Genomic DNA, 27,714 nt, shown 5'->3' on the forward strand with positions numbered 1-27,714 from the left:
AGATGAGACACATCAAGAGAAGTAACATTTATCTAGTGTCTACTTTTCCTATGGCTGCCTTTGAACTAGAATTCATCTTAGGATGTGCTCGACATTTCAGTCCCAAGACCAAAACAATCAAGAATGTAGATGGTAAGGTTATCATCAGCCTAGACCTAGAGATTATTGAGCAGATCTTCAGAGTTCCTCAGAGTGCAAAGTGTGTAGACCTATCAAAAGAGACGTCTCTAGAGTTATGGAATGAGAAGAAGTTGGATTATCAGAGGTATACGAATGCATATCGATTAGATGTCAAAAGAAGCAACTTTTCAAGATGGCCCAATACAATTCACATATCTAACTTCAAGCCATAATGTAAGGATTTGATTACTCTCCTTAGTAAAGTATGTGGCCTCAAGGAATCTAGTGACTTTCAACCATAGATGTACATGCTTATCTTACAGATCTTTAATAATGAAGAACCCATTTTCTAGGTAGAGCTTATCAGTACAGCACTGTGCGAACAATTACTTAATGTGGGAATGTCAGTGCCATTTCACATTAACTCATACTTGGTTTACATTGCTGCATCCATGGGATCCTTCTCAGGACTTTCCACCAAAGGGGATCGACTTCAAGTTCCTATTTGGAACTATTATGATCAAATCACATTGACACAGAGCAAATATGGAGAGTCCAAGATGCATTTTCTGGAACCTCATATCCTCATCATTGGAACCCAAACCGGTTCCACTAGCCCCAAATGCAACCACATCCTCCTCGTCCTCCTCAACATCTAGCAAGGCAATTCTAGATATATCCTAGACAGTCATATCCAAGTCAGAAGTCTTGGGCAATACATCCCACAACTTCTCTAGTACCTTCTTATATCTTGGATCCTTGCGTGATAAGAGGCGCCAGTTGTTGTGAATAAATACCAAGTCCTCTGCTTTCTTCGAACCCAACTGGTTATGCTTCACTGAGAGGATAAAGGAGTATGTACTCCAATTCCGCTCAACAGCAAACGAGCTCGCAACCTAGAGAGACAACCAACACAATTTTAAAAAAATAGAAATTGTAATTTTACAATACAATAGGAATTTAAGCGTGCTAATTTGACAAGCTAAGTGGCCATAAGAAAAGGAAAAGAAACTTAAAAACATACTTGTGACAAGACCTTAATGGCAAGAGGTTGGAGGTACATGTAACTTTGCCCATGTAAGTACCACCATCCAATGGCATCCATTCTACTTTGGTCATTGATTGCATTAGGGCCTGCATTTTTGCCTGAGACAATATCTACAAACTCTCTCCTAACATTCGATGCCACATCACGATCACTAAAAGAGCCTACTAAATGCCCTCTTAAACCCAACAGCAACTTCAAGATCTCTGTATGGTGCCACTCTACCAGGAATAGAAAGTATCTCACTACTATAGTATCTGGGAGAAAGAGCATATGCCAGGAGGTGTAAAGGTGTCGTCATCTTGATCCAGCATTATAGAACAATTTTCTTCACCTTATTGTACAAGGTATCCTCAAGATCCTGCTCTCTCCTCTGAATGACCTGGGATGTCAAATGATGTACATGTAAGTTATCTTGATGTAGTGTTAATAACTTAATTAAAATCAAAAATCAAAATCTCTCAATAAACAAGGATAAAGTATTGTATAAAAATTTAAACTTGCCGATTTCATTCTTTCTAGCATGGAGTCCATGGCATCATATATGTCCCCCAAACAAGGCTCATCAGTGTCAACATACCAAAGCATAGACATGATAGGCTCGGTGAGTTCTAAAACATATTCCACCCTATTCCAAAAATCATCACTCAAGATCATATCCTTTACAGTTTTAGCCCTTTTTGTATCAGCTTGCTTCCATCCACCCCATTTGTTGCTAATAACCATTTGACACAATGCTTCTTTCACCCTCACAAATCATCTAAGGATGATTGTGTGTGAAGCAAACCATGTTTCAGCAACCTATTACCATGATAATTCAAATTGTAAGTTAATATAATAACACATTTCAAATATCAAATATGTAAACAACACAAAATAATATGTATTCAATTATGTAAAGTATGACACAAAAATTAAAATGATAAATGAAGCTAAATAAAGTTTAAAATTTACCTTCCATAATTCCAAGCGAGAGAAAGTTCTGAAAATTGCTTGTGACATATGGTGGTTTGTCACAAACATTTGGATCTGCTCACCATCCTCATACACTTTTTTCACCCATTCAATTTGGTTGCCAATTGCTTTCATCACCAAGTTCAAGGAGTGGAGTGCATGGTGTCCAAAAGATACGCTCATATCGTGCTTTTACCAAAGCACCTGCAGCCTTACAAACTTAGCATTGTCTGTTATTACTTGGACAACATTGTCAACTCCCACGGACTCTATGGATTCAATGAGAAGTTCGGCAATAAAATTTGCATCCTTTACCTGCCCTTCAGAATCAACCGCCCTCAAAAACATTACCCCCTTGGGGTAGACAACAATCACATTTATTAATGGATGGTTTTTGCAATCTTTCCATCCATCAAAGACAATGCTCAACCCCGTTTGGATCCAAGAATCTCTTATTAGTTTGAGAAGGTTTTCTACATTCTTTCTCTCATTATGCAATATGGTGGTTCTCAACTTTTCATATCCAAGGACTCAGTAACCACGAGGTGCTTCATTTATTGCTTGCACCATCTCTCTCCAATAAGGTGATCTCACTAGACCGAATGAAACACCATTCGTAATGAGGCAACGCCCAATCTTTATGTCAGCAATTTCTCTCTTTTCATTTTCAAATGCCTTATCTAATGGGCCTCTCTTGTGGGATGGGGCTGTTTCTATTTTATCTCCATCTGTAGATGGGTTAGGTAAGAAGGGATGTGGTCTAGTGGTTATTTGAGAGGGTGGTGTTGGTAGTTTTTGCTTTGATTTATCTTTTTTCGCCTTTGACAGTAACCTATCAGCCTCTTGTTCTTCTTTTAACATGCTATTTGAAAAGTCGGCAACCCTTTTTAACCTCCCTCTGGGGGCCCCTCACATGCTAATCCCTTGACCTGGTGGGCTTATCAAATGATGCTTAACCCAGTAATATGAGCTTCTATATTGGTTTTGGCAAAAATTGCATTTCCATATATACCCTCCCCCTCCAACACATTGCTCAATTCTTGTTGTATACTTCCAAAAAGGAGAGCTTTTATCAATTTTAAATCTTTGGGATCCCTCCCCGCCAACTGAACCCTAACTACTCATTCTATGATTCTTGTAATCTATAAAAAAAAAAAATTTAAATATTTCAAAACTTATACAAAACTTGATAAAAAATAAGAACAATAAAAAAACTAAAAACAAACTATGAAAGAAGCAAAAGGAAGGATCAAATGCATACCTAGAACACTCCGCACTGATTATTTGAAGGATTTGAGACTCCACAAAAAATCTCTACAACCTTCTCTTCAAACTTGCAAAATGGCCACACCAAAATGAGAGAGCAAAATGAGAAAGCAAATGAGAGATTAGATGAATGAAAAGTATCTAACATGCCTTCCTTTAGGATTTGAAAAAAAAAACAATAAAAAAACTCATTTTAAAATGTTTTTATGACCACTTTATGGCCCCACATGCTGCGGGTCCTCCCAGATTCGCCTGGGTCCGCGGCAGGTCCAGGCAAGGTCCATGTTTGGGCCTGTGGGTCGCATGGACCCGAGCAAACCCACAAGCCCAAACACGAACCCTGCCCAAACCCGTAGCGGACCTAGGCTCGAATCCGGACCCAGACCCGAGCTCCAAGGTCCGAAGATTGACTTGCGCACAGAGTTGGATATCATGAAGATGGACTATTGCAGGCTCACATTGCAATAAATCATTAACCTCAACATGGTTGAGATTCCACCCAATTTTCATATTAAGGATGATGGCAACATTCTTGATCCAGAATATCATCGGGTTGGCTTTGACAAGCATTGTCCTTTTCCCATACATTGGCAACAAAAAGGTGTTTTCTATCTTTGATTGACTCTAGTCCATCCTAACAAATACTAACAAGGGGTTGAAGATCAAACGTCTTAAGAGAGTATATCCTAAGCTCTGGGTAGATTGTGATCACTCTGGACCAGCTGGAAGGACATCTTGGGTGGAGATTACAAGCAAAGATGGTGCATCTTCCTCAATTCTAGCTAAATCTCTCAAGATTAAGCTAAAAGACAGAAAAGGATCAAAATCACCTCAAGAATCCTCTCAAGCGCTCGTACAGGCTCAATAATCTAACGAAGAATATGAAGAAGCATCTGATGAAGAAGATGAAGAGGAAGGAGAGATCATGATCATATCTCCTCCACATCCAACAAATACTCAAGGTTCATCCATTCACAAAAAAAATCTTCTTGGATGATATGGACAACGATGTCAATTCATTCTCCATTGTTTTTACATCTACCATCTCTGCTTCAAAAGTGAACATGTTGGCACTCCCCATTTCTTCAGCAACTCCTCTACTTCAGAAGTGAACATGTTGGCACTCCCCATTTTTTCCGCAACTCCTCCTGTTCTCGCAACTAAGCTATGTGAGAATTTGGAAAATGTGTTTGAAGATTTCCCAACTCTCACAGAAGGTCAAGTTGCCCAACTTGATAAATGGTTGGTTTCGAAATATTCATGACTAAATCTTCTCATCACGCACCAATGAATTCAGCCGTACAAACTATAGCATAGTGGTCACAAAGGAAATAGAATAAGGATCAATGTCTGTGGTAGCCACTATCCCTATTTCAGCAAATGAGGGTTTTAGTTTGCCCGCATGGTTGGGGAAAATCACTATGAAGAGAAGAAAGGTTGTAGTACCTCCAAATAATCTTTCTATTAAGTAAACTAAGTCTAAATCTTTGAAAGACAAGCTTGTTTCAAGGATTGTTGTGGATTCTGAAAAGTCTAAGTTTGTAGAAATTGCAAAACCTTTGGTAGATAAACCAGCCAAGGAGCTTAACCATTCAGATTACAAGTGCACCAAAATTGAACTCGGTAAACAATCACAATTGGGGTGTTTGTAGGATGTCCAAGATGCACTTGCCAATGTGTCTGAAAGCAATCATGAGCTTTGGGAGAAGAAGAATCGGCTTAAGCAGGAAGTTACTCATCTAAATGAGGTCATTTCTTAGCAGTCTTCACAGCATACAATCACCACGTCTCAGTCACCTCAGGAAAAACGGATAATTGAAGCAGCAAAGACTTGGTTTGGAGAAGTTGTCTTTGAAGGAGTTCATGCTATCAAAGATGTGGTCAACGTTCTTGAACTCATCAAAGGTATTGTGATGTTACATGACCTGATTGTGTCTTTAAATCAAGAAGCCAATACCTTGAAAGAGATTTGGTGTGATTGGGATCAAATGGCTAATACTGATCTAGATGGCATGATTGCATGTGAAGTCATTCCATCTTTAGAAATGTTCTACAGATGTCAGGGACTCGTGAGTCACAAAGAAGAGACACTGAGAAAAATTCTAACAAAGTTGCAAGCAGCCTTAGAAGACTATTAATCAATTGAAACAGAGATCATGTATAATCTAGAACAAATGGGATGGAATGTCCTTACCAAACATGAAAACTTGGTCACAAAAGAGGAAATAACCTCAGAGTATACAGTCAGAGTTAATGATGATCTTGATTATGAAGAGTTTGGATCACACATGATGAACAAATTCGCTGCATACATATCAGTAGCAAAGCACCTACGGGATTCTCTTTCAGCAAATTACAAGGTTGTAATCAGCATATGCCAATGCAATCAAATTGAAGCTATATCAAAGACAATGGAGATCTTAGATCTTCCTATAGAGCATGATTACATCGCCAAGTATAAGGCCCTTCTAAACAATCCTTAGAATGGTTTCAACTTCTTTCGTCTTGTTCTTTTTTAAGTTCTCGTGTCTATAATGGAGAGGATGGATTGCATGAGATGCAAGTACATGTAATTCAATTTACATGTCCTTCAAACATGTAATCCAATAATTCTTCTCAGCTAGTTTTACCAAGTCAAAGTTGGTTGAGTTGCTCCCACTTTTTCCTCCTTTTACTCACTTCTTTTTCCTATATAAGGAGTATCCCCTGCATTGTAAAAATCATATTTTATTGTATACAAGAAAGCTCTGAAGAAATTGTGCAAGCAAACTTTGATTGTGTAGTACTATTTCGAATGAAAAGTGAATATGAAGAAGCAATTGTAGCTGAACTTTGATTGAGTGCCATTGTGATAAGTGCAAATTGGAAGCTTTGACTGTGATTTGCATTTGTCTTCTTTGATTTATGTTATTGTTGTATGATTTCAATAGTTGAGCATTAAGAATTAGGAAACAATCGAAGCCAAAACTTTGATTGGGAGCGACTGTGGTGATACATAGACTAGGAGCTTTGATTGTAGCTTGTATTGCCTTCTCAATTCACAAAAATAGTTAGAATTCTCTACTTTTGGAAGTCTTTGCACCCCAATAGTAAAGGTTGTTCTTATAGAATAGATTAAAACCGGAGTTAGAGCCAAACTGATACGCTTTCAACTAGCCTTTGAGTTAGTGTTGGTTTATTGGTATCATGGTTTCCAGTTGTTAAATAGAAGTGTAGTTAAAGATTTCATCTTGCCCATTACTCGCTCCGTGGGTAAGTGGATTCTTTCTTGAAAGATACGAGAAAAGAATATTAGTAATACCCTTTCAAAATCTCTCAACTTCTTGCTTACCTTGAGTTGATCCAAGGAATGGTAAGAAGGGGAAGCCTTCCCTTTAAGGTAGGAGAGACTTTGTCTCATACATTATGGCTGGTCTACCTATTTTGCGATTGGATTTTAACAAATTGTTGGTTGCAAAATATCCACCCAACAGATGGCACACACGAAATGTACTAATATATAAGTTCCTTGTAAAAGAGCCCTGGGAGGAGTCAAATACAATGCATTTCGTATAATTGTCCCCATTAAAGAAGAATCCCTATTAGGACACCTTAAACCCTTGTTAGAAAGTTCTGACCCTATTATGAGTTGATGAGAACAATAAGGTTCACTGCCCAAGCTCACTTCTCAAAGGATGAAAGGTTAAGCCACCTTTACTTCAAAATAACATATCCAAGAAACATGAACAAACTGATCTGCAACTTACTTGCCAAAACAATTCCTTTAAAGTCCACTAGGAATGATAGATTCCACTCATACCTCTTTTCAAAGCATCTAAAAATATCTCAGCTCTACTCTGACAATCCAACATCAAGGCTTGCATCTATACTTATCATTCCATACATCCCATTTGAGGAAAATAACTTTCCTTTATACCGAACACAAATAATCAATTAGGTCCACCTATTAGGGCTTCCCCAATGCCTAATTAAATACATAGGACCATGCTAAGGGATACACACCTTCTTAAGCAATTATACAAACATTACATGAAGTGTTCCACACATTACAATGCATATTTAACACTTGCTAATAATAATTAACACACTACAATGATCTAGTCGATTGTCAATGAAATGTATTGCACATTAAATATCGGTGACCTTTCTAGAGTTAACCAAATGACTCAAATTTGAACATACACACACGAACAAGTCTTCTAACAACCTCTATACTAGCCAGCATTAATTCTTGTTCGCCATCAAGCTAAAGCCAAATTACTACAACTACCTCTAGCGTAATTATTTGCTCACTGGTCTGCTACAAGTCTTCACTAAATCAACCGTAACTTAACCATAATATGACTTAAAGTACAATGAACATAGACATAATGTCTACATTCCAACACAAATATAAGCTCACATATCCAAAAATGTCAATCACTACCTAAACTGAATTGATCAATAACTTACAATATACACAATCTAAGTCTGTCTGCAACCATAAAACATATGTTGACATCAATGACAAAACCTGTCATTAATACATGTGCTACCTGAATCAACCACTCCAAGTGCCAATAATGTCCCCTAATCCCAACAATCTCCTCCTATGGTAAAATATCATCAATCCAAAAGTAATCATCTCTTCCCCTTTCAAAATATCCTCAACATATACAATCTTCCAGCTTCTCATACACATACCTTCCCTGATGAATTTTTTTTCACATGATTTTCTCCCCCTTTGACATCAATGGCAAAGAGTGCAAAAAATGTCAAGTAACAACATTCTCTCTCCCTTAAGAAGATCTCCCCCAATCAAACAGATTTCTTTCCTTAAGAAAGATAAGCAATTTCTCTGATCAAATAGCTACTTTGGATCAAGCCAATCTGCAACCAAAAAGCAATGTCAAGTACCAATTAGCATTGTTACAAAATCTAATCAAATAGGAGCTCTCAAATAGCTTTGCACCATGTAACCGCTCCCGCTAAGAAGCAGCCAAGCATCGCATCCAAATATATGAATGTGCTCTGGTTGTACTAGACTCATGCATCCCTGCACCAATTACTCTTCATAATGAGGGGTCATCCCTTTGAGCATACTTTTGAGATATTCAAAGGTATCCTTAGGCAAAGGATTAGTAAAGATATATGCAACTTGTTCTTTCGTACTTACATATTCCAATCTTATTTCCTTCTTTGCAACTTTTTCTCTTAGGAAATAATATTTGATAGCTATGTGCTTAGTCTTTGAATGTAACACAAGCTTCTTTGACATGTTTACAGTACTTGTATTATCAGAATGCATGATAATCAGCTCTGGAAAAAAATATACCAATGTCCTTCAACATTTGTTTCATCCATATCAATTGATTATAGTTATTTGTTGCTGCCACATATTTTGCTTTTGCAATAGATTGGGATATACAATCTTGTTTCTTACTTAGCCATGAAACTAATCTACCACCTAGGAAACATGCACCTCCACTTGTACTTTTCCTCTCATCAACATTTCCTGCCCAATCTCCATCAGTATAAGCATACAAGGTAAAATCATTTGATTTATTATACCATAAGCCAAATTTCGATGTTCCTTTCAAGCATCTAATAATTCTTTTTACCGCTGCCAAATATGGTCCTTTAGGTTTTGCTTGATACCTTGCCACAATACCAACTGCATTTGCTATGTTAGGTCTAGTGTGGGTTGACTATTGTAATTGACCAATCATAGATATGTACCTTGTCTGAAAAGTGCTAGGAGAGTCATCAATAGTAGTCAATTTACAACTTGTAACTATAGGTGTCCCAGCTGGTTTGCAAATTTCCATACCAAACTTTATTAGTCGTTCCTTAAGATACCATCTTCAATATGAGTTATTTGCAATCCAAGAAAGTATTTCATTTCTCCTATCATAGACATCTCAAATTCACCTTTCATTTCCTCGGAAAATTTATAACTTAATGCATCATTTTCTCCAAAATAATATCAACAAATACCTCAATAATCAACAAGCCATCAAAATTAACTCACATATAAATTATTGTCTACACTACAATTCTTAACCCCAAATGTCACAAATGTTTATCTAACCTCACATACCAAGTTCTTGGAGTTTGCTTCACTATGTAAAGTGTTTTCTTAAGTTTACATACCATGTCTTCTTGCTTTGTCAATGGACATCCATCAGGTTGCACAATGTATATCTCTTCCTCTAATTCACCATTTAAGAAAGTTGATTTAACATCCATTTGATACAATTTAAATTTTTTGTTAGCTGCATATGTCAAACTACATCAAATCTAGCCATGGGAGGAAAATTTTCTTCAAAATCAATACCTTGATGTTGTGAATAGCCTTTACATACCAGTCTTGCTTTATTCCTTACTCCTAACCACTTCTCCTTGTTCAATTATCTTGGTTTTGAATACCCATTTAGTTTCAATAACATTTAGGGACTAAATCCCATGTATTATTATTTTCAATCTGCTCTAGCTCTTTTTTCATTGCATTAACCCATGATTCATCTTTGCATCCTTCATCAATATTCTTAGGTTCAACTTGTAAGATCAAACATGGTTCATTTTTCATTCTTCCTCTAGTCATTACTCCACTACTTGCATTTCCAATAATCTATTCGTCAGGATGATTCAAAGCTACATACCTTGGTGTTCTTTGTTCTTCTCTTGGTTCTTCTATCTGAACTTGAATCCCATTATCTATCTCAAAGAATTGTCCCTGTTCTGCATTATGATTATAATTATGTCTTTGAATTGTGCTCACCTATTTAGCTTCCTCATCTAAATCATACTCAAAAGTTTTTTCTTGCACCTGAAATCTTTCATCAATTCTCAAATTTGCACTTCCAATATATTCTTTAGACTTAGATTATAGTGTTTGTAAGCTTTACTTTTAGTAGAATAACCAAGAAATATACCTTCATCACTACTGAGATCAAATTTTCCTATTGCATCATTTCTTTTGATATAGCATTTGCTTCCAAAGATTCTAAAGTACATTACTATAGGTACATGACCAAATCAAAGCTCATAAGATGTTTTACATATTCCATGCCTTATCTAAACTTTGTTTAATGTGTATACTGCAGTATTTACTACTTTTCTCCAATATATGTGTGTTACCTTACCTTCAAGCACATAGTTCTTGTTGTATCAAGAATAGTTATGTTTCTTCTTTGTGATACACCATTTTGTTGTGATGTCCTAAAAGATGAAGTTTGTCTACAAATAGCATGTTCCTCACAATATGCATTAAGCTTATCAGATGTCTCTGTCAGTCCTTAAACATTTCATCTTCAATCCAGATTCATTCTCTACTTTAGCTTTATAAATCTTAAACTTATCTAATGCTTCAAAATTTTCTCTTAGAAAATCAACCCACAACATCCTAGTGTAATCATCAACAAAAAGGATGAAATATCTCTCACCATAGTATGTTCTAGTCTTTGTAGGAGCACATAAGTCCCTCTGCACCAATTCCAACTTCCCTCTAGCAGTAAGTGCCTTGCTCTAAAAATTGTTCCTTGTTTGCTTTCCCATCAAATATTCCTTACACGTCATGTTAGTGGGTTTCATAATCTTAGGTAGATCTCTGACCGCATTAGAATTACTCATTCTCGCCATATTATCAAAGTTTATATGACAAAATCTTCTATGCCATTACCAATTGTCATCAATTTTAGCAACAAAGCCACTTACTTCAGAGGAATTTAATTGAAAGACATTACCTCTTTTCTAGCACCAGTTGCAATCACATTTCCTGATTGATCTCTGATTGAACATTTTCCATCTCTGAACTATAAGTGATAACCCTTGTCTACAGGCTGTCCAACACTTAAGCAAATCATGCTTCAAACCATCAACAAGTAGAACATCATTTGTGTTAGTTTTATCATCATGAACATTAGAAACCTTTCCCTTTATCAAGCAAGGAGTATTGTGTCACCAATTCTGACAACACCACCATCATACCTTTTCAACTCAACAAATCTATCTTTATCACATGCCATATGATGTGAGCATCCACTATCAGTAATCTTATTTTATTTTATTTCTACATGTGAAACTAAGGCTTTTTCTTACTTAATGGACTTACATTGTTAGTTGCAACAAATCCTATTTTATCTTCATTATCACCGTCCTCAAAGTCAATATCCTTAATCTCAATCTCATTATTACTAACATAAAAGTATTCCTTACGAAAGTTGATTTGTAGGGTCTTGGTTTAACCTTAGATTCTCTAGTAGGACATCTAGAAGCAAAATGACCAATTTTCTTGCATGAATAACAAACTACAGGTAATTTGCCTTGATATTTTTCCTTACCTCTGTGTTCTCTCTTCGTGATCAAAGAATCTAGCTCATTTAATTTCCTTTCTTATTCCTCTAGCTCTGCCCAATCCTTGGCGTGGTCTCCAAGGTTTCTCCTACTACTGCTTGTACTCTTTGTTAGCATTATTTTATCTTTATGGAAAGAATCTTAGTTTCAAAAGCTTGTAACTTACCAGTTAGTGTCTCCCTATCGAATCCCTTGATGAGAGGAATCACTTCCTTAATAGCATTGAATTTGTTCTCATAAGATGGTGTCAAGGATCTGAAAATTTTCTATACTATTTCTTCTTCTATTATAGTTCCTCCAGTATTCCTTATCCTTGTCACAATTTTTGTGATTCTTTGAACATAGGCTCTAATGGTCTCATCCTCCTGCATCCTTGCATTCTCCAATCTTGCTTTCTAGTTCTACAACTTGGCTTGCTTGGTGTTCTCATCTCCTAATATAGCTTTTCCACTTTTGTCCAGATCTCATATACTAAATCTAATTCTGTCATTTCTGCGAAATCTACTTCTGATGATGCACTAATTAAGGCTTCTCTTGCAATCATATTACACTGAAATTCCTTGTTCTCTTCATATGTGCATGAAGATAGCTTGCTTTGAAATCCTATCTCAGTCTCATTCTTCGTAATTAACCAATAATTAATTCCCATACAAATTAGGGGAGTTCTCATTTTGATCTTCCAACTGTCATAACTGTCTCCGTCAAATTTAGGACTTTCCTTCCTATATGGCATTGTAGATTTCCTCAAGTTGCTAAGCTTCCTTCTCAAAGAGGACTTGATGTTCTGATACCAATTATTAAGAAGTAAAGTCCATACCTCACAACTAAGTGGAGGGTGAATGAATTGTGCATAAATATAATTAATTCCAAACTTATAAAAATCATCACAAACAATTCAAATAACTATTCAATAACAAGAAACCATATACCATAACAAACTAATTTTATTCTCAAGGAAAACCCTTGATCAGAGGAGAAAACCCCGATGGGGATGGCACCCACAAAATGATGTACTAATATATAAGTTCCTTGTAAAAGGATGTAACCAGTCAAATATAATGCATTTAGTACAATTTTCCCTGTTAAAGGACAGATCCCTATTAGGGGACATCGAAACCTTATTAGAGGGTTCCAACCCTATTAGGAGTTAATAAGAACAAAAGGCTCACTGCCTTACTCGAGTTCACTGCTCAAGGATGAGAGATTTAAGCCACCTTTACTTCAGGATAATAAATCCAAGAAACATGAACTGACTGATCTACAACTTACTAGCCAAAACAATTCCTTTAAAGTCCACTAGGAATGATGGGTTCCATTCATACCTCTTCACAAAGCATCTGACGATATCTCAGCTCTGCTTTGACAAGTCAGCATCAAGGCTCACATCTATACTTATCATTTCATACATCCCATTGGGAGAAAATAACTTCCCTTTATACCAATTACAGATAATCAATTAGGTCAGTATGTTAGGGCTTTCCAAATGCATATTTAAATTCATAGGACCATGCTAAAACATACACACCTTCCTAAGCAATTATGCAAACATTACATTAAGTGGTCGACATGTTATAATACATATATAACACTTGCCAATAATAATTAACACACTACAATAATCCAATCGGCTGCTGATGAAATATATCGCACGTTACACATCAGCAACCTTTCCAGAGTTAATCAAATGACTCACAAATCTGAATATACACACACAAACAAGTTTTCTAACAACCTCTATACTTGCCAGCATTGATTCTCGCCATCCATCAAGCTACAGCGAAAATACTGTAACTACCTCTGGCATAATTCTCTGCTCATTGGTTTCTTACCAGTCTTCACTGAATCAACTGTAGTTTAACCATAATATCACTTAAAGTACAGCGAATATAGACTTAATGTCTACACTCCTTCAGCACAAATATAAGCTCACATATCCAGCAATGTCAATCGCTGCCTGAACTGAACTGATCAGTGATCTGCAATATATAAAACCTGAGTCTGTCTGCAACCATAGAACATATGTTGACATCAATGACAAAACCTATCATTAATACAACACGTATGCTACCTGAATCAACCACTCCAAGTGCCAACAATCTCTACTTATCCCAACGTATGTACCCCAATCAGGAAACTCCATGGAAACATGGTTTCCACATAAGTTTGCAAACTGCCACTTCAATTAAGGTACTAGCTTGACCATGAATATAACTTGATCTTGGCACTCATACGAATTTTCAACTTGATCTTGACACTCCTCAACAAGAATTGCATGTCATCTTCTTTTATTTGCCTCTAGTGCTGAGATTGTTCTAGTCATATACTCATTTCATTTCTGACATCTCATTCCTATATCAACGAAGTGCTGAACTCCACGCTCTACACTATTTGGGTATAACATGAGAAAAATTCTTAGGCGTATTTGTGTTTCCATTCAAGGAAGCTTTAATCGAATCCATCAAGTACCTTCAGTAATGACCACTCTATAATGTCAGTATCTGCCCACAAGGTCAAGAAAGCAGACATAAGAAAACTGATAATAATTAATATCGGGGAAATATTATAGCTGGAATCAGAAGTATAAACGCAAATTTCAAAACTGTTTTTTGTTTTACCTTTTCATTGGCTCTCTCAGTTTTCTTCGTAACTAGTGTTATAATTTTCTTTATAACCTTTGTCATGACTCAATGACAAGATTCTTTCAAGGTCCTATCATAGTGTCATACACATTAATTTTGTTATATATTTCATCCGATAAAGCAAACAACTTTATTTTTCACAGTAAATAATCCTTGAGATCATTTCCACACTACTCTCATTTTATTATATCCTTTAACTCAATGCTCAGTTTTTTTTCTCAAAATGATTTCAGAGTACCAGCACTCCTAAGTGCACGCTTACAGTTATAAATGCTATATTAGACTTCTATCAAAACCTGACTAATACCTGGTAAGGAAATTCTGATATTAGAGCTATCAGATTTCCACAATCCATCAGTGTTGTTGTTTGATTTCTGGATTTGATTGTGTGAGCAATTTTTTACATCAACGTTTCGGATCACACTCCGTGATCCATCATCATTCTCCTTCTCTTCTCTTGCATGCATCCTAATGATGGATCACGGAGTGTGATCCGAAACGTTGATGTAAAAAATTGCTCACACAATCAAATCCAGAAATCAAACAACAAATTCCGACATCTTTGTCTCTTATATATTATTCCTAACAATTAAAAATGGCTTTCAATTGAGAAATAGAAACATGAAACATATGGTTCATTTGAAGGATAGCACTGACAGTAGTAATCAATGTCATAACTTCTAAAAATTATTATTCTCACAAATAAAAGTAAAAATCATGCATACAATTTGAAACTTAATTGTCTTGCCATCCAGCTCCACAGTTTTGATTTTCTGTCAAAAAGATGACAAGATTGAAATCAGTCTACAACAACAACAACAATAAAAAATTGCTTGCCAGAAAATTAACAATTACTGTAATGGAATAGAAAGTACTGTTAAACCAAACAGGCATGCTGAGCAGCAGAAGCTAACTGAATGAACATTCTAATCAAGCAAGAAAACTGTCAGAAGGATCACTTACAAAATCTACACCAATTGTACTGATGTAACTCTCCATATATGAATCTTCCTGTAAGCAAAATTTATGTCAATATGTACAAATAAATACAATGAAACTTGTAGCTTGGACCAGAAAATTCAATATTCTATTGAGTATCATAAATACTTCACTGAAGAAAGTCAATAATGAAATACAGTGAAAAGAAACATGAACAATTAAATGCATGATTAGAAAAAAAGAAATTTCAAAATGTGAAATATCTTATACTGGGTGTCAAGTCACTTTTTAAGTTTTTTGTCTGTATTTAACTTTTCCTGACAACTTTTGATAGTACTAAGTTAAAAACTTTCTGTCTCTCTTATTATGTTTCAGGGGTGCGTCTAATACTTAAACGTCAGTGATGATGATTGGGAGTCAAGTAAGATTTGTGAGTCACTCCATGCATGAAAAATCTCTGTCAAACTAGAAGCAACCTTCAGTCTGCAATTCCCCAGGTGCTTACACTGGAATATGCTCTTCTCTGCTGTGAACATAGCTAATAGTGCTTTATATGCACATGTCAATGTGTGTTTCCAGTTTCCAAGCTTTTAAGTCCACACAGAGCATACTATACCTATGTACCCCAGAGAAGCATCCCTTACAAAAATGAACCCATCCCCTATAGGGGATATTTCATGGATGGGTGGGAAACGCACTCACACATTTCAGAAAACATTCCACAAACTTAGATAAAGTAGCAGGGGACGGGATGGCGGGAATCACCAAGAGATGCCTAGCTGACCCCTATGGCCCAAGACTCAAATGTGTTCATTTATTCTTTTAAAACAATTTTTTTTTAAATAACAGGATGCAGGGGCCAACAAGTACCCCCCACGTCCCTTTAGACAAGAATCCTAACTAAAATAGAAAAGGGAACATCTAAATCAAAGAAGGAACTAGCTTTTTCCATTTTACAAATTGTTAAAAGATGGTGAGGGAAAGAGCACAGCTGGGAGGAAAGAGCCCAAAGAAGGGAACAGCGATGAGAAGTGGGCAATAGAGCACCAAATCTAGATCATTTGAGATATGTTCACCATCTATTGTTCATTTTTACAAATTCTTTGCCCTTTACTGTTTCCGTTTTTGCCAAAGTTTCAAACACATGGGAGAGCTTTTTTATTTGTTCATGTTTTATGTTTACACTTGCACCCATCATTTTTTTATGAAAAAACAATGAGCAGCAATCAGGATGGTAAGGGTGAAGAAATTCGAACTCGTCAAAGAGCCCACATTAGTAGAAGTCATATTGGAGATTCTTTTAGGAGTGGGAGAGTGGCAGGAACAGTTAGTTAAAATAACACATTTAAATGCCCTTTTGAACTCATGGGATCAATTAAGACTCCATTTGATGAAGCAGCCCCTTATAGTGGCACTGATTGGAACTTAAATCCAATATTTGTTCAATGGTATCAGATGTTGATCATGCACGGCTACATATTTTCTATGTTTTGTCAATTTGTTGTTGAAAATTGTAGCCTTCAGACATTTTTTAAAGGAATATTGCATCATAGGAAGCATATAATATATACACATAAAATAAATAAGTTTGTTATAGTTTGTTATGTAGTTTAATATATTAGAAGTATTAAAAATGTTGAGTTGTTAAAAGTAAAACAACTCAATACATTTGGGAAAGTTGTTTTGGGATTTTCCTACAATGTAGGAGATTTAACTCCTTTATATAAGTGTGATGTATTTGGTTGAAAATAACGATCACCTATCATCTTGTGCAATATCATTCCAGCTCCTATTTGACTATTCAAAATTTCCAGTGTTACCTGGGTGTACGCACCCGTGTGTGCGCACCCGAGGTAAAACCCTGCTGCACCAGGTGTGCGTACATTTCCAGGTGCGGGTACATCGCACACCCACATTCCGCCACCGCCACCAAAATGCTGCCGCACCGCAGCCAAACCAGTCAGTGCACCTGGACAGGATATTGGTGCTTCCCAGGTTTGGGTGTGAGGCTACGCGCTCACGTGCACCTTGGGTGCACGTGAGGTGCGTCCAGCGGCAAGATGAAAAAGCAATGTAAAGCTTGGCGCACCCGGTGCGGGTGTGTTACGCACCCAAGCACCCCCGCCTGCGGCTTTTTTCCCGTGGCACCCCAGCCGCACCGGTCGAGCACCGGGTGCTTGGGTGCTTCTCGAGTGCGCGGGTGTGCCGCGGGTGCTCGCAGGGTGCTTCCCGGGTGCGCACGGGGTGCGTCGAGAAGAGGCCCAATTTTTTTTTAAAAATAATACTTTTTGCTTTTTTTTTGTTTTTGTTTTTTAAGTATGCTAACCCTAATTGGGTGTGGGTCCCATGTAGTCTATTTGAAGGCTTAATAAGACCAATAGATCTCTTATTCATTTCATCATTCATTTCACCATTTTGGGGTAGCAAGGAGCTAAGTGAGAAAGAGTGTTTGGAGGAGCTTGTGAGAGATTAGTGGGTGGTTTTGCAAGGGATTGCAAAATCAAGAGGAGCAAGAGGAGCAAGAAAGTTTGATTTGGCAAGTGTCTCCTCAAGTTTGAGTCTTCAAGGTAGGGTTTTTTTTATTTTACTTAGTTTTTTTGGTTTTAAAAATCAATTTATAATTTTTAAATTTAGTATTTAGTATTTAGTATTTAGTTTTACTAAGTTACTTTCAAGTTTCAAGTTTCATTCTTGAATCTTGTTGATAGTTGAATCTTCTTAGTTCTATGATTTTTTATTTTATTATTTATATTAATTTTTAGTTTTTTTCATTGTTCTTAAAATAAAAATATGGCAATATGGCATATGGTGAAACGTATTTAGTAAAATACATTTCAGCATATGCCATATTGCCATATTTTTATTTTAAGAACAATGAAAAAATTTTAAAACTAAAAATTAATATAGATAATAAAATAAAAAATCATAGAACTAAGAAGATTCAGCTATCAACAAGATTCAAGAATCAAGAATGAAACTTGAAACTTGAGAGTAACTTAGTAAAACGTTTCAGCATATGCCATATTGCCATATTTTTATTTAATATTTTCTTTTAGTATTTAGTTTCATTTTTTAATACTTTAAATTTTTTAATAGTAAATGCTAAAATTAAATAGTAAAGTTTTAAGTTTTAAATTATTTTTACTTGGGCTGAAATGTATCATGATCACTTTTATAATTTTACTTTCATTTTGTGAAATGCAGTTTTATAAATGGCTTCTAGATCCAGCCAAAGTGCAGAAGACATGGAAATTAATGAGTCAAGTGCATCTAATTATGAGCCTGAACTTGAGCCTAAAGGAAGTGATCATGGGGCTGATGTAGGTGGTCAATCTGAGCCTGCGGAAGAGCCTCCTTATGTTGCACCAGAGGTGCCTTCTATTGATTGCCCTTCAGAGATTTTGAAGATGTATGCTAGGGGTCCTTATGACCCAAAGTCCCCTCTTAAACAGTTTGCTACAAAAATTACACGCCCTACACCTTCAGGGGGTGGCACACGCAAATAGAAGTGCAATATATGTGGAGCAGAATGGTTTGGCAGCATTACAAGAGTTAATTCACACCACCTTTTTTGGAGTGGCTATGGTGTGAACCCATGCATGTTCTTATCAAATCCTGAGAATGTCACATACAGAATTGAAGTAAATAAACTATGGGGCATTCCTGATGATAGTGTTGTTTCAGTGCCTAGATCTTTGTCTGCTAGGCAACAGGTACAGCATATACAGCAGTTACAAGGGCAGCGAGATACATCTACTCGTATCTTGCATCAAAGAGCAGGGACTATGTCACCTACACCATCATTCTCCTCACCTACACACAGTTCAGCAGGGGACAGCAATAGGGGGAAACGAAAAGCAACTGCAAGTGGTACTGATAGTAACCCCATTGCTCATTTATTGAACATGCATGCAAGGGACCGGTTAGATGATGCTGTTGGTGATTTCTTCTTTGCCAATGACATCTCTACACATGTGGCTCGATCTCCCTATTTTGTGAGGATGATGACCATGGCAGTGAATGAGGGAGAACCATCATATGTGCCACCAGGTGACCACAAGCTGAGGACTACAGTGTTGGATAGAGCCTATGACAAGGTTGGGATCTTGATGGGGCAAATGAAAGCATGTTGGATGGACTCAAGTTGCAGCATTATCATGGATGGGTGGACGGACATTAGTCATCGTCCACTCATCAACATTATGGTTACATGCACGGAGGGCCTATATTTTTTGAAGGCAGTTGATTGTTCAGGGCATCGTAAAGATGTTGATTTTCAGTTTCATGTGCTTAGGGAAGCCATTGAGGAGGTTGGACCACAAAATGTGGTCCAAGTTGTGACAAATGCAGCACATGTCTGCAAAGCTGCAGGGAGGCTTGTTGAGGCAGCTTATAGGCATATTTGGTGGACTCCATGTTGTGTGCATGCCATGAACAATGCACTCAAAGACATGGGGAAAATAGAGTGGATTAGAAAGGTGGTTAATGATGGGAGAGAGGTACAGATGTTTATCTGCAATCACCATACATCACATGCACTTTTCAGGAGCTTCGCAAAGAAGCAATTCCTGAAACCAGTTGAGACCAGGTATGCATCATATTATATTCTCTTGGAGAGAATGATTGAGTTGCAAGAGCCATTGCAACTCATGGTTATGACACAAGAATGGAATCGATGGCCTAAGTCCAAAACAAAGCAGGGGAAGAGGGTAAAGGAGACAGTGAAGAGTGATCAGTTTTGGAGTGATGCAAAATACATAGTCTCCATCATTACTCCAGTGTTTCAAGTGATCAAATATGGAGATGCAGATTCACCTAGCCTTGGAGAGGTTTATGAGTGCATTGATTCCATGCTTGGGCAGATGAGGGTTGTTGTGCATGAGAGAGACCCCACTCTAGCATTCTATACGGAGCACATTGAGCCTATCATTCACCGCAGGTGGGAGAAGTTGAACACTCCTTTGCACATGGTTGCCTATGCATTGAACCCGAAGTGGTACATACCTAGGCTTGGTAGAGTCACACCACTTCGGGATGATGAGGTGAAGAATGGGTTCTTTCGATGCACTGCCAAAATGTATGATACTGAGACTGCTAGTGAGATTCGCACCGAGTGGTCCGAATTTGCTAGTCTTTCAAGTAATCCTTAAATCTTGATTCAATGCTCTAAACTCTTTATTATTATAAGTTCTTTTAATAATTAATTGTTACTTATAAGTTATAACTTTATTTAAGTTATTTATAATTTTAATATTATGTTGTAAACTTTAAAACTTGTAACTTGTAGGATACTCGGATATTGCAAAGGTGGATCTCAAAACCATGGCACAAAAGAATCCCATTTTGTGGTGGAAATGTCATGGGTCACAAAAGTTAAAGATCACCTCACTAGCCATTCGACTGCTTTCTCAGGTTTGGAATAATAATAACTAATTCCAGCCCTTTACAATCTTAACTTGAAGAGTTTTACCTTGCTGATTTTAATTTATGATTCATTGATTCAATAATTATAAATCATCGATTTACCATTTATCATTTGTTACAAATTGTATGAACATTTGTTTGTAACTTGTAAATTGTAACTTTCAACTTTGTTATCTCAGGTGTCTAGCTCCTCAGCTGCAAAGAGGAATTGGTCCACCTATAGCTTCATTCACTCTGTTAAGAGGAATACACTTACCTCTAAGAGAGCGGAGAAGCTGGTTGCTGTACATGGTCACTTGCGGCTCAAAGATCGCAAGACACGCGAGTACAAGGAGAGCCCTGCAGCACGATGGGATGTGGAGCCAGAGGATCTAGCTCAGATTGATGAGGATGCCAATGCAGAAGCCAATGTAGGGCTAGTTGGTGTTCCTTTAGAGGATCAGGATCTTACCCAGGAGGAGTCTAGTAGTTCCAGTGATGAGGACTTTGGCATAGGGGATGATTAGAGAGCACTTGAGAATCATCCATTCTCATTATTGGCATTTTGTCATTTTGTTGATTATACTCACTTTGATATGGCTATGATACATTATTATTATTTCACTGTTTCATGCTATTCAGCTCATTGTCATCATGAGCATCTTTATGATATATGATATTCATAAAATCATATTTGAACAATGAATTTTGAATCTTGCATCTTGAACTAAGTTAATTTGTCAAATGGTCATTAGTAATAGTAATGGTTATGAAATTTCAAGTTTCAAGTTTGAACTTATGGTTTGTGAATCAAATTTAAATTATCTCTATTCATTGTAGTCAACTATATTTGATATGTTAATGTTACATTGTTATATAATATATTGAAGTATCATTTCATAATTAGCATTTTCAATCATATATATTAATAATATTATATATGTACTATGCAACCCCCTCCCCCCACTCCCTCTCCTCCCCCCCTCCCCTAAACCCCCCCTCTGCTCCCCCGCCGCCGCACCCCTGCCGTCCCCAAATTGAGGCTATTTGTTTCCCGCACCCGAAACTCGTCCCGACGTCCCCCCGCACCGCCGCACCCCCGCGCTGGGGTAACACTATGAAAAAGACAAAAAAAATTGTATAATTTTTTTTCACACCTTCATGCTAAGCACCTGTAAAATATCTATCTGAAATGTCCACGTTGATAAAGCTTAATAAATGATGGAAGTAGTGAGTGAAACACTAAAAACTTGAAGTACATTTCATGAAGTGATTTTTCAATGATGATTGGATAAACAAAACAACCTTGAAGCTTCTAGGACAAAATTCCCTTATTGTTTTACAAAACTATTTCTTAGCTTTCTGGAAACTATGATGCTGATCTCATTATTGGTTACAGTGGCCAATTTTCCTATTATGCCCAACTATACAAAATGCTACTAATTTTACCCTCAAACAAGATAATAAGGAATATTAATTGCACATTCCAAATTTGAACAATGAATTTTGAATCTTTCATCTTTGTCATTTGATAGTCAATGGTTGACTTACATGGTACTATGTATGATTTATACTTTTCATTTATCATTATCATTATTATGTTTAAAAGTTTACTATGAGTATGTTACAAAGTTCAATGGTCATTGGTTATGAAGTTTCAAGTTTCAAGTTTGAACTTATGATTTGTGAATCGCATTTATATTTTCTATATTCAACTATATTTGGTTTAAGTATCACTTCATAATTAGCATTTCAAGTCATATAAGTATACTATGCAACCTCCCCCCCCCGCCCCTCTGCAACCTTTCGCCGCACACCCGCAATCCCCAAATTGAGGCCCTTTTTTTCCTACACACGAAACTCGTCCCAACGTTCCCCCACACCGCCACACCCCTGTATCAGTGTAACACTGAAAAATTCTTCTATGGTATTAGTCTATCAGAGCCCTACAAGCATATCCTATAAATTTGTTTCTAAGTAGCTGGGCATCCTGTTCATCTTCGCCGCCATTTTTCTCTTTTAGGTTTATGAAAAATAGCATTAATGAAAGTAAGTTCACTGAATCGAAAATAATATGCAACCAAAGATACTCGATTTTCTGTTCTCATTATATTTTTCTAACTTTTTGCAAGTTTTTTGGTTCGATTCCTACCATGTCCAACAGAAGGTGTCTGAGTTCCCAAAATGCGTGAACAATAGCAAGGAAGGAAATCAGTTCAATTTTCTAAGAACTAAAGTAGATCAACACTTGATAAAGACTAGGCCATTTCTCTAGACTTGATTTTGTAGCCAACCAGACAAACAAAAAAATCGCAAAAGATAGCAGCCAGTAATTATAGAGAACACAATGCTATGGGGTCACCTAATGTTGGCATACATGTTTGGGCAGATAGTCATGAGACACGGATTGATGATGAAACCGGTAAGAGGATGAATTGTGAGCATCATAGCATAGATGATGTAAAGATCATTCAAAGCATGTGATTAGTTGCTTCACAACTCCGGAAATAATGTTGTTATCATTAGAGTAGCGCAGCAGATTAGCGGAGCAATGTTCCTAAAGTTGATATAGGATCCAGGGCATTTGGTTTCAGCATACATGTGTGAATTGCTTGAGGGCAAGTGATCTCCGGGAAGGAAGGATTGTAATGCCCCTTTTTTCCTAGCACGTAAATAAATAAATAAAGACTAATTCTAGCCTATTACCTATTCTCCTGTAGGCTAAAGCATTAAGTTAACAAAGGGGTTAAGTGTTTGGTTAAATAGAAGGAAGAAAAAGCTATAGTTATTGCTAATATGGATTTAATTATTCATTGGCAATTATTAAAAAGGGGCTAACTTAAGTTATGACTTAAGTCTTTCCCAGGCCATAAGGGTAAATTATTAAATGTGAGGTAAATATTATTATTCGACTAAGTTGCTAAATAAAAGAATTAGGAGGGAATCTATCAATGTTACAAGACTTTGCGAGTCCAGAGGCGAGATGCATAAAACAGGTCAAATTGACCTTGACTTGGACTTGGCAGAGTCGGACTGAGTTTGGGTTGACTTGTCAAATTAGTCTGACTCAGCTGACTCACTGAGTCTCAAGAAAAGGACTCTGCCACAGAGCACAGAAAATAAAGTGACTAATAATTTTTAATGTTTAGACTTCTATAGAACTATCAAAGCAGCCATATCTTCAATGTGTATTTGTAGTGTTTAGCTTCTTTCATTCTCCTTTAAAGGACAACAAGTAAAGAAGTTAAGTTTAACGACTTCCTATTCAGACCTCCACTTTATTATCTTCACTACTTCACCTGCACTAAATACTTCTTACCATTTTTAGCGCCCCTTTCATTTTACCTGACCTTTTGCCTCTGAATTTTACCTGGCCTGCACCAAACATTGCTATTTTTGGCCTTGCTCAACAACCTGCCACCTATGTGCCAATGTTTTACTCACAACTCTTTGCATGCTCAGGGCTTCACAGTCTGTTGTTGACATCAAAGTTTGCCACCTTCTGTGCATGTGTCTCACAGAGGCGAAATTTAGGTTTGTTATTTTTCTTTTTTTTTAAAACCCTAATTTCATATTAATCTTTGTTTTATTTCAATTTTTCAATAAACTAGCACTTGTACCATAAGGAGGTAGAATGGATATGCCAATTGTATTTTATATAAATTTGTGCGAAAAGTGTTCTATATTTGGCTTTGATACTCTATGAATAGTATTTTAAAAAGAATCATACAACATTATAATTGTGTTATAGATGGCTGCTTTGATATTTCTAATGCGTTATTTAGTTTATCAATTTTACTTATTTCCTTTAGAAATTTGCATTTATACTTATGTGATCAATGTAAACTTGTGCATGTGTGCAAAGTAGCTTCTATCTTTCTCAATTATTGTGTCTCTAAGGTTAATTTTTTAAATGATGCATGAAAAAAGTTTAAAATCCTTAAAACTCTTTGAATATCTTGGGTTTTTTAATTTTTTGAGTCCTTACAAGTTTTTGCCGAGTTTGATGCCAAGTCCGAGTCCAAGTCAAAAGTCAGCTTTCCAAGTCCGAGGAGAGTCTGAATCTTGTAACTATGGAATCAATTTTTTGGCTGGGGATTCTTATAAAAGTTTCGCTTGGAGTTTGGAGTCTTATTCTATTACGATATGTTGATTTGATGATAATTTTTCCATTGGTATTGGTTTGACAGTAGCAGCCGTATTGGAAACGGAAATGATTGGATATGTGTAGGTTGGACGGAAACCCAACAGTACTTGAGAGGTGGGCTCACCGGGTTCATCCTTGAACATTTTTGCATTGCTTTCAACAGGTTTTGGAGGGAAATTTATGCATGTTTTAGCATTGTAACAAGAATATATTTGATGTAACAGCCATGGATGTTTTATATCAGAATCATTATAGATTTGTGTTTGTAATTTTGCTTATTTCATTGGGAATCTATACCATTCCCTTTGCATGTTTGCATGTCGTTATGAAATGAAGCAAAACATGGCAAAATTGAAAACCCGCCAGATTTGAAAGAATGTCCTAGTTTAGGATTTTTCACCCTGGGACATTTCCTAGATAATATCAGATCACCCATGTCCCAGAACAACATCAGTTCAATGATCGCCATACTCCTTGAATCATCCAGGCGGTCATGTAAGCTTGAGATGCTAAGCCTGAAGTCAGTGGATGGCAATGCTAAAGAAGTACTTAATAAGGGATGGGAATGCTAGAGAAGTACTTAATAAGGTATTGACAATGCAGTTGAGGAGGCTAATATGATTAAAGACTGATGGGGGCTCAAAGCCAACTACCTACTATGAAGACATGAAGGGACCTGGTTGTGAAGACCCATCTGCCAAAGTGAAAAAATAGATACACAAAAACTTCCCTGTTAAGACGACCATCCTCTTAGGATATCCCAGTTGGTGGTATCGACTCGATGTGCAGGACACAGGGTCAAGAGTTCACAGTCCTGGAGTGAAGATGACGAAAAAACAAATAATGCAGCTGGTAGCACCCAGGACTAGTCCAGAGGATGCTTAGAAACAGTTGCCACTACAAAAAATTCTAAAGATAAGGATCACTTATACAACTATACGCAATTTAGGGTTTAAAGGCAACTATCCACTGCACTATTGTATGCAACTCTGAGTTCCCGTAAGCACTGCCGATCCCTCTACCATTAAGTCACCAGTTCCTTCAAGGTTCAGGGTTTGGCGAAGTGCAAATTGAATCTCCAACAACCCTCTTAAGCAACAAAGAACCACCTAGTTCTAAATGGCAGTGATGGACCAGTTAAGATTCAGACCTAAGATTACACATACGATATGATGAGGCATTTCACCAATAACCCTTCCTTTACTGCCATGTTAAGGCTCTGGAAATAATGTGATGAACCTCCAATCCGCTTGTATCATCGCAGAAGTTCAAGTAACTAACCTACATTGTTGTAGCAATATTGGGTTTCTGAGTCTAATCAAAAGTACTGTCTTGGTCATTTCGTATGTACTAGAAAAAGGAAACTCACCGTGAATCTAAGAAGAAGACATGACTTTCCCACAGCAGAATCCCCCACAAGCAACACCTTGAACAAGTAATCACTGCAAGATCATATCACCAAAAAAAATTCCCTCAAGCTGCTAGATCATGGAATCATAGAAAAGAGGAAGCCTGAAAAGGCAAAAATAACAACTAAACTTGCAGTAATTCAAAACATAAATGAATCTTACTACTCGGCACCCATCTTGAATGGCCTAATCTGCAGAACAGAGTGATCTAGCCCGCAGTCTGGTAAACGAAGAGAACAGTTGGTAGCATGAGATGCGATAAAGCAAGTGGGAATGTAAGCAACTCACATGTAATCATTATTAAGAATAGGACAGGGCCGAGACAACCCAATATGCTACACAACGCCAAACGTGTCATATCAGACATTTTTATTTGACAGAATTAAAAGTGAACGGATGCGACAGTAATCCAGATTTGGAAGCCTATAATATATGAAGCAAACTGGGCCCTCTCGCACAGTCCTTACAGGGCCCAATCCCAAACACGTTCTCCTACAGCTGTTACGTGGTTTTCAAATCTCGGAAATATTTCACTTAACACGGAAGCGTCACTGTATATAAGCTCGCTTAATCTCCCGATATTAAGTTTTATGTTCGAAACCATCGATATGTAACATGTTGAACGTATATTAAGCAATGTTTCCGTGCAACTGGAATGAATTGGAGTTTTGACGAGTGAAGAGATCAAGCCAATGGGATTGTAATAGGGTTCCAATCGTTCTCTTGTATTCTCATGCTTTTGTCTATTAAGTGTGGTCAATAGGAAACCTTTATTTTTATTTTTATTTTTTGGGTGACTTTCTTTATGTCTTTGTTTATTAGTTCCTGCCCAAGGCAGATACTATGGCTACTTTCCAATTAAAGTATTTAATTATATTCTTTTATTTTTCAAAAACTTTTAACTCTATATAGTTCCAAAATATATTGATATTTTACTAATTTTTAAAAAAATATTTATTTCTAATCTTATTGGCTGCATCCTTGCTACAGTCATGAGTTAGCTTTTATTTTTTCACTTTAATTTTTTTTTTGTTGAAACTTTATAGCTACCATTAATATGATAGACAACTCACTCAAATGAAATAAATAAGTTTGACAATATGTAAGAATATCTTTGCTACCATTAATATGATAAGACAACTTGGTGAAATGAAATAAATAAATTTGACAATATGTAAGAATATCTTCTTCATGTTTTGACATATGTTTTCTTGAAAAATTAAATTAAAATATATTTCTCACTTTTCTACAATGTAAATATTTGGAAAATCTAGTTTTATAATGTGAATTAGTTTAACAAATAAAGGAATAAAGCTTTATATCATTTTTTTTTATCTTCATATTTTTTAATTACAAAAAATAAATAACATTTAATAAAAGTCGTAAAGTAGTAATATAAACATATAAGTCTTAGAATAAAATTCTTTTGTAAAAGTTGCAAATTGAACATTGTAAATT

The 27,714-nt window shown here is 36.5% G+C and overlaps 2 protein-coding genes across 2 annotated transcripts in view; one reads left to right on the forward strand and one right to left on the reverse strand.

Moving 5' to 3' along the window:
- LOC149568962 (ras-related protein RIC1-like) overlaps positions 1 to 26,857 on the reverse strand; it is a 62,901-nt gene extending 36,044 nt beyond the window's left edge. Inside the window, exons 1-4 of the mRNA XM_089821769.1 lie at positions 26,419 to 26,857; positions 26,217 to 26,289; positions 15,322 to 15,369; positions 15,084 to 15,131 (exon numbers count right to left, since the gene is read on the reverse strand). Of these exons, the coding sequence (XP_089677895.1) occupies positions 15,084 to 15,131; positions 15,322 to 15,369; positions 26,217 to 26,289; positions 26,419 to 26,432 (183 nt within the window). The 5' untranslated portion in view covers positions 26,433 to 26,857. The remainder of the gene's footprint in view (positions 1 to 15,083; positions 15,132 to 15,321; positions 15,370 to 26,216; positions 26,290 to 26,418) is intronic.
- Positions 17,613 to 21,150, forward strand: LOC149568963 (uncharacterized). The gene is made up of 2 exons (XM_089817667.1): positions 17,613 to 18,018; positions 18,361 to 21,150. The coding sequence occupies exon 2, from the start codon at positions 18,897 to 18,899 to the stop codon at positions 20,445 to 20,447; it is 1,551 nt and encodes a 516-aa protein (XP_089673793.1). The 5' UTR covers positions 17,613 to 18,018; positions 18,361 to 18,896; the 3' UTR covers positions 20,448 to 21,150.
- Positions 26,858 to 27,714: the final 857 nt, after the last annotated feature.

The sequence above is a fragment of the Cupressus sempervirens genome, chromosome 3 (assembly GCF_028749045.1).
Source record: "Cupressus sempervirens isolate cs-2001-9-10 chromosome 3, ASM2874904v1, whole genome shotgun sequence".
NCBI lineage: Eukaryota > Viridiplantae > Streptophyta > Pinopsida > Cupressales > Cupressaceae > Cupressus > Cupressus sempervirens.